Consider the following 8,570-nt stretch of genomic DNA (forward strand, 5'->3'; position numbering starts at 1 on the left):
CATTGGGCTTAGCTAATACTAGCGTGTCGTCAACAAAACGAGTATAAAACTTAATAGTACCTGATTTAATAAGTTTAGGAACAATAGACTCTTCTAGTTCAGTCATTAAATATTAGTTAAAACTGGGCCAAGAGGCGAACCCATTGAGACACCATCAGTTTGTTTATAAAATTCATTATTACATGTAAATACAGTTTTAGTTATACACAATCTCTAAGTAGTTTCCTTAGCGAATTTTTCTTAAGGTTAGTAGATATCAGTTACTTATTGTAAACCCTATCAAGAATTATATTAATTACCGGTACCTTAGTAAGGGGAACATTTGTAAACAGAGATTCAACATCAAAAGATACAAATCGGTAACATAAATTATATAAATTGTTTGGTATAGCTTTAATACGGTCAGCAGCATCAAACGAATCTTTAAGGACAAAACCATTAACCGTTAGAGGGCCTAATAAGTTTGATAAGAACTTAGCTACTGAATAATAACAAGTACCGGTCGTGTCTATGTCTTAGGGGTGGAATATTATCAAAATCTTTATGTAATTTAGGTAGTCCATGGGCTCTAGCAGGCATGGTTGATACTGGACGAATTTCTTTGTATTCAGTTTCAGTTAGTTCATTTCTATTAAATAGTGTCCGGAGGTAGGCTTGTAAGGAGTTAGCTGCGTGGTTAATGAACAATTAGACAGTTTCTTAAACTTAGTTGAATCAGAGAACAAGTTCGCCATAGATATGATATAATCAGTTTTCTTCATTATCGCAACACCATTTCCTGGGAAGCAATTAGAAACTATGGACACAGTTCACCCAAACCTAGGTTATCAAAATATGTATACCGATGTCGATAGTATTTCACTTGCTTTTGACAACCGATCGATATTCTGTATCTGTATCTGACTATTACTGCATAACGGACGGTGTATTTTTCTAATTGGTCTTTGGAACGTACCAGATCGCTTTGCAATGTTATGTCTGATTGTTATTAGTATTTCGCAACTGCTAATGCAAATAAAAATAATGAATGTTGCAGTGAAGATGTCAAAATCTCTGCAAAATGAATCAACATCCAGAAATGAAATGAAAGCTCTCAAGACGACTATTTTGATCATCATTACATACTACGGATGCTTCCTTCCAAAGTCTTATTTTATAGTCATACGACTTTCAGCCTTTACAGGTGAGCCTTTCAATTCTCACTGTGCTTCGAGTGATGACTGATATAATTTGGATAAGCAATAGTATAGTAAATCCCATAATTAATACTGTGACTAATTCGGCAATAAATAAACCATTCGCGAATGGTTCTAAAGGTACGGTAATACCGTAAATGCTCGAATAAGCACCGCGGCGCTTATACATGATTTTTAGAGGCTTCAGTGCGGTGCTTATAAAAAAATATTGGCGTAGCACTTTCCATGCCCGTTCCCCGTGTTACCTATCTTGCGTACTCCCGTAGTTCAGTAAGCCTATCATAGGCCTATCACGTCATCGTAAATAAATAAATACTTGTGCCTTCATTGTTCATTCATTGATTGGTAGTTGGTTGGTGATTGACTGGTTGCTGTTGGTTGGCATTGCTCTACTGAGGCTTTTCTGTAGGAAAACTAATTGATTGACTTTACGGGCCTAGGCCTACACAAAACGCCAACCACCTCTCACTTAAATTTGAAATTATCAAGAACAAACTAACACAACAATGCAATGCCAGTATAGAGTCACTCCCGTTCGAAAACAAAACTTATGTTCGAAATACAAAAAGCGCATTCCAGATCGGAGCAGGTTGCTCGACCACCACCATTTCCATTCAATTATCGCATCGATCGTTGTTTTCATAATCACTTACACACACTAGTCTATCTATCTTCGCAAATAGCCATATCATCTTCATCGCTGTTAGGCCTGCGCCTTAGACAAAGAAATTCCATCAGTTCAAACATGGTTCAAACATAGGAGATGTGTATGCATTTGAACCAGCTCGTGTGGTACGCGTTCATTTCATCATGCCTACCTCGGTGCATTAATTTTGTCGCGTGGACAATCTATTACCAGTGATGGAATGCGTCATTCCACATACTCTCGCAAAGCCTAGGTTTATTTTGAGTTCAACACCGACGAGTTTTGTTACGGCAACTTAAATAAAAGGCTTCATATCACTTGTCTTGTTTTCATAGCAACATGCGGTTACGGTGATACATTACCATCATATACCAACAAGAAGCACCTTCTCAATTCGAACAAAATGTAGTTAATGTGATTATAAATGAAGCGTGTAGGCATCGGCTTGGGTAGCATGAATTGATAAAGACTATCATAGACGTAAGGTCCTGTCCACACTATCAAATTTTACTTGACAAAAACATGTGACATGCCTAAATATGGTCATGGTGACATCACATGATGACCATATACAGGCACATCATGACTATATATTGGCATAGGCACTACTACTTTTTGTTTTTGTCATAGAATTTGGTAGTCTGAGCCTTGAATTTGAAACATTTCCAATGTATACGGTATTCTTCTAATAACTGCTCAGTTTTATTTCTTTCGTTCTTATTACAAATGTTCCCACAAAGTAGAATTATAGGAATGAATCATGAAACTATTTCCGGGGCACTCGAAATACAAAGATGTTGGCTACTCAGCGAGGAGGGCTAGCATGCTATGCGCTTGCACTTATGGACTATATGTCTGTCTCTTATACACATCTAGATGTGTATAAGAGACAGGCTAATACTAGCGTGTCGTCAACAAAACGAGTATAAAACTAATACTTTCAAGTTAATTACTTTCAAGTTCTTCAAAATTCAAGGTGTTCCCCTCTTGAAAATTATTATAATGAATCAATGAACCCAGAGAATGGGAGGTTCGAGTTCTTTCCGGGAAAATGTTGATTTCTAAATGGTGGACAATGAGATTTTTAATGACTTATTGGTTGACTTTATATTAGTCCATTGGCTGGTAAACAATTAAAAACATTTTAAGTCTCTCAATTAGCAAAAAACCTCATTGTTTCAATATTTGTCTCATTGAAAGTGTTTACCGTTTAAAAAATAAGTAATGTTTATTCCTTTTTAAAAGGGTTTTCTAGATTCTACCACGGACCTGCTATAGTACCTCATATCGTTAACATTCCTGTCTTTAATTTTCTTGCAAATACACTTTAAAACAGTGCAAATTGACGTAGAAAATACACGCTACTTAACTTTTGCATCGCACAAGTGTGTTGCAGGATTTGCAGGCTACCCTGGCCGGCATTGCCTTTTTCGGTATGGTATGCGCTTTCAGCTGTTGTAGTACAATCGTACAAGTAAAGCTGCCCGAGATGAACAATTAGGAATAAAAGATGATGATTAAACAGGTGATTTAATTAGATCTAATATTGATTTACGTGAAATAAAGGAATTATAGTTAGATTGATGGAAGGCTGAGATTAACCAAGGATTTTGGTAAACAAATCATTTAATGTTTTCTATTTAGGCCTATACAGTGTATTTGCTAAGGCCTATGTCATAAGTTAGGCGTACATCGGCATGTTAGCTTTGCACCCATCCATGTTGTATATTTAGTTTGTGAATCTTTTTATGAACTGAATAAAATAACCAAATTGAACCATAAACCGCTAATGCGATTTATGATGTTTAAGCCGATTATAGGACTTCATCTTTTAATATAATGAATACAACTCTTAGGCCTACATGTTTCCATCCAGTACGGTAGAATACTTTAGCGACCAAGGCTTTCATAGTCTTTAGCAGCTTTGGTCTTTAAATAGAGCAATAATAATTATAAAGATAAAGATTGGGGATCATCCAGTGCCAGAGAAAATTGGGCTTTACTGGAGGTGGTCTTTAATTGGGGTCTTTAATTAAATGTATTTTAAACATATTTACCAGGCCTATCTCAATGAAAATGTTGTATGATTGATATAATTATACACGCTCCTAATAAATCGTTTTCATTCAACATTGTCATTTCGCTTGGCCTGCACTCAAACAATTTCCATTCCTGTAACAGAGGCCAAGAAAGAAGCGTTTCACACGTCGGGCGTGTGAAACGCTTTTTTCACCACTATAAACGAAAATCGTATCTACAGAGTATGAACTAGTGAGTAGATAAGAAGAAGAACTCATCAACGGGCCTAGAGCTCCTGTTTTAAAATCTGATTGTTTTATGGCTTTTCATTTTCGTTTTAACTTTCTATTCCTTTTAAGCACTTTTAAATACGGTACCGGTATCTTATATTTCTGTATGGCTCATGTCTTGTTGCACTTCTTTTCCCCCAATGTTTTATTAAAAATACACTTTGATATACATAATATGTAATGTTTTTCTAGTTTGGTGTGAGTATGGTTGAGATTTCAATCTTGCTAAAAGTTTGTTTAACAACTTACTTCCACCAAGCACCGTGGCATTGAAAGACATCGAACCAATGTAGGCCTACCACATCCTAATTTGTCGAAAAAAACAACCCGGCGGCGACAGATTTCAGTCGCGGGACAGTCCATATGTTGCATCCACATCTAAACACATTTTAAAATAATTTTTAAAGTTGCAGAGCTTTCGGTTGATAACACTTCATAACTTTTTATCATTGTTTTTAAGATTTATTAACTTTACACAACTGAAAATTAAAAATTTCCGTTTTTGAAAGCATTATTTCCTTATTTGTCCGACTTGACCCGAAAAAATTGAGCCTTCGTTGAACACTACATACCGCGAATTCTTACTAATTTATCCCGATGCTACAGGCGGTGGTACGGCGAATCAGATCCCGCACATGCGCATTTGTAAATCTTACCACTTGTTGCACGATCATCAAAGCTAGTTCGTAAGTTTGCCTGTTGCTCCGACGATTCATCATATGGTGTGTAGACCGCCAACGAACTAGTCGCAAGGCGTATATTGTACATAAACTTTATATTTTGCTTTCGACGAAGTTGGTCAGTTGATTGTCACTGGATTTACTCCATCCATCAATATGCCGCGATCTTTCTTAGTTCGTCGATTCAAAAATGCTTCTCCGTCTCCAAACGAAGCCTGGTTAAATTGTACTGCAGAAGTTCCAGGTAGGCCTAAACATGTATTTCAATTTCTTAACGAATTTCTTAATATAAATAATGGTTAGACTAGATGTTATTTAAATATTACTTTGGTGATCCATTGTTTTATACCAACATCATTGCAATACTTCCAAGAACGTACCTTTTACAGTTACTGTCGGATTTTTGTGATTTACTGGAACTGGAGAGTTTGACGAAGTACGTATCCAAAATTTGAGCGGCTTTCGCGGGAAATATACAATTTTCAGTTCATTCTCTTTTTGTTAAGTCTTCGTCTGACCACCCATCGACTCCACCCAGTTAACTCCATCCCAATCTGGCGCCGTATTCGTCTAACACAGACCCAGTGTGAACGGGGGTTTTTTTAGTCAGTCTTCTTCACTGGAAACACAACGACCTAATTATGGATCAGTCCTCTAATGCTGACTAAATCTGATGAGGTTACCGTACTGCTAATATCAAGAATAATACGCATAACTGTAATTTCTGTGAGTTCTACTTTTAAACAGTTTTCGGAAGCGATAACTTATAAGACGTAATCAAATTATATACATATCATATGTACATATATTTTATATATATATATATATATATATATATTATATATGTGTTTATACATATTGTTGAGAAATGTTACTTTAGTAGTGGGAGTAAATTGACAAAATATTCTCCATTTTCCCCATTTCTTTGATTGTTAAAACGTTTTATTTATAAATGATTATTGTATAATTCATTGAATTATGTTCAAAGAAAACAACAGAAACTGTCATTGTCATTGTAATAATATTCCTTAAGAAATATTAAATTCGCCATGTATGCGAAAGGTAGTGGTGGAACGTTTAGCTTTTTCATATTTTTTCTGTATTTGGCATATGCAAATGACCAATAAATTCTACAGAATATCGAATACCTTTCAATTATAGGCTTAGGCATTTATATAGTCCTATCTATGGCTTATTAATTTATTTTTTTTATAGTATAGGGTACCGTAACAGCTGGAACAGCTAGGCTCCCAATAAACGCAATAAACGGAGCGTTGCGATTGGAATCAACGAGACTTTGAAAAAGAATATCCACCGATACCCTTGAGAAAGGTGGTCCTCACTTATGTTCCCAAGTGAAAAAGAAGGAAATTCTTTAATAAGCTGGAATAGAAGTACAGTAGCTTTAAAGTTAGTTTTCATTTGCTATGATTAAGTCCTACCATTATAGGGCCTATCTGTGATGACTAAAACTACGCTATTTAGGCTTAAATCCCCTTTTTGGATTTACAACATTTTAGCTTATTTCTGATTCAATGAGTTGCATTCTGGGGATAATAAAAACGTTAATAGTATCTAAATTAGAAATCCGTCCATCAATATTTAATTACACACCAAAACAAATGTTTTGATACATAATGCGCAAACTATTTCTACGTCTCAGCATTAATAAAATAGGCTTAAGTAGCTTGAGAATACATAGGCCTATATAAAACACTTACAGTATGTCTAAACATTTAAATCATTTGAATTATCTTCGGGGGAATACAATTGCTTTGTGTATTCACCGCCCAATTACGGCATCCCATATCTGTCTCATTCACCTTGAGACGTTTTGGACCATCTGCTGAATCAATGGGAGTTGATGTAGGCCTTTTTTTTTTTTAATCGACAGAAACAGAATTAGGTTTTAGTAAAGCGAAGAGCCAGGTTGCCTCGTGTTTTATTTTTCATTTACTTTATTTTTTAACCAAATCCCTTTTTTGTTTAAATGGGGTACATTAGTGGATCCTGAAATTCGAAATACAGGGGCACAGAGAGGACATTTACAGATGGAATTGGAGGTGCGCCCCTGCATTCATTCACATTTCACAAACTCCGGAATATGTAAATACGATATAGCAACGATAATAATTTTTTTTTAAGATTGGAAAATACTTTTAACCGGGACCATTTAGCTAAAATGTTTTACACAAAAACCAATTGAAAGCCCAGATGAAGACTTGACAATACATTTCTCATAGCAATAAAGGCCATAAAAATATGTAGGCCTTATTAGGCCTATTCAATCCTGTAACCCTAACTGTCGTCTGTCTTGAAAGTTCAAAACTGTTGGTCATTATATTTTCTGATCGCTACTCGTCTGACCCTAGATCATCATTAAGCGGATAAAATTTCCTGTAAGTTGTTTTCAACGCCGTGATAACCGCAGGTGTCGACTCAATTTCGCACCTAACTTCTCGACAAGACAAAACGAATCCCGTTATTCAGTCCCCCAAGCATATTTTTCTCAACACCACGAGCCGTCGACGTAATGATCTAACCCGTGGGATATTGCTTGCTCCGGCAGAGCTCCTGGAAACCACAATGTAAGACTACCGTATACGAACTTGGGGGATCTATTACCATACGTTTATGCCAAACCTGAATAAACAATGGTGAATGATATCTCCCTTGTGAGGAAACAAACCAATTTATTATTTGTTATCGTAATCCATAACTAATTTTAGCTGTATTTATTTCAGATCTACACACAGTGAAATGGAATAATAATAACAAAAACACTTTTTAAGTTTTAACTTTAGTTTGAAAAGTTTGCCCTCATATTGCAATTGGTAAATATACATGACTTTTCACTTGAAACGCCAAATGGGCACATTTACTCATTTTAAAATATGTTATGTATAGGGCTAATTTCTATGTCGACGGATAAATTAATTCGCCCAACATCACACTTGTGACGACGAATACGCAGTTGTTGTCTGTTCTTCTGTTGTCGACTCCTTTATGTCACAATGTGACACTATAGCCATAACAAACAATAAATATAAAACTTTAAATGAAGAGATTAATGTCGAATGAGTGTGCAATTCACTGGGGAAGTATTAATAAAAGATATAATTTTGTCATTGACTAATTGTTTGATTGCGCTTTCTTTGTTTCTCACTTCGTGGCCCATCAGAACAAAGACGACAACCCCTAGAAACTCGCATCCGTGTGTGGTGGTTAGCCCGTCACACGTCGCTAGTCCCTGCTTCAGATCATTGCGTTGACTGTCATGCTTGGCGAAGCTAATAGCTTAGGACCTGTTGCTTTCATTCTGCCTTCGATATCAATTTCAACATACTTAATTTAAAGCAAAATATGAATCATATCAGGTTCAAAAGCGTCGGCCGCCTGGAGGGTGCTAATTTAGGACACGGCGTCGTTCTCCTCATTCAACGTGACCTCAGGGCTTTAAACTCTCGAATACCTACACAAGACGATAATTGAAAACATTTTATACTCCGTAAATAATAGTAAGAGCAAAAGAAAAACTAAAAACTATTTACCCAGTGAGTAAATTATTTTACTCACTGGGTTTTTTTTATTTAGTAATATTCACTCACTGGACATTTATTATATTTTAGTGTCTGATTTTGTATTATGCATTGATAAACAATATTGTGTTGATCAAGCCGGGCGGTCGGACACTCGGACCGTGCTCTACTTTGAAGTTCTACCGTACTTCATCAGATTC

At 35.9% G+C, this 8,570-nt stretch overlaps 1 protein-coding gene across 2 annotated transcripts in view; it reads left to right on the top strand.

The window, feature by feature from the left end:
• Positions 1-394: 394 nt before the first annotated feature.
• LOC117103687 (zinc finger protein 771-like) overlaps positions 395-8,570 on the top strand; it is a 19,866-nt gene continuing 11,690 nt past the window's right edge. The window contains exon 1 of one of the 2 annotated variants that reach the window (XM_033244287.1): positions 395-1,183. In XM_033244287.1, the coding sequence (XP_033100178.1) occupies positions 970-1,183 (214 nt within the window). In that variant the 5' untranslated portion in view covers positions 395-969. Of the gene's footprint in view, positions 1,184-4,857; positions 5,076-8,570 lie in introns of those variants that run through there. The other variant, XM_033244288.1, reaches the window with a different exon arrangement.

This window comes from Anneissia japonica, unplaced genomic scaffold (genome assembly GCF_011630105.1).
Source record: "Anneissia japonica isolate Jap-2015-1 unplaced genomic scaffold, ASM1163010v1 scaffold288058_len748972_cov163, whole genome shotgun sequence".
NCBI classification, from domain to species: Eukaryota; Metazoa; Echinodermata; class Crinoidea; order Comatulida; family Comatulidae; genus Anneissia; species Anneissia japonica.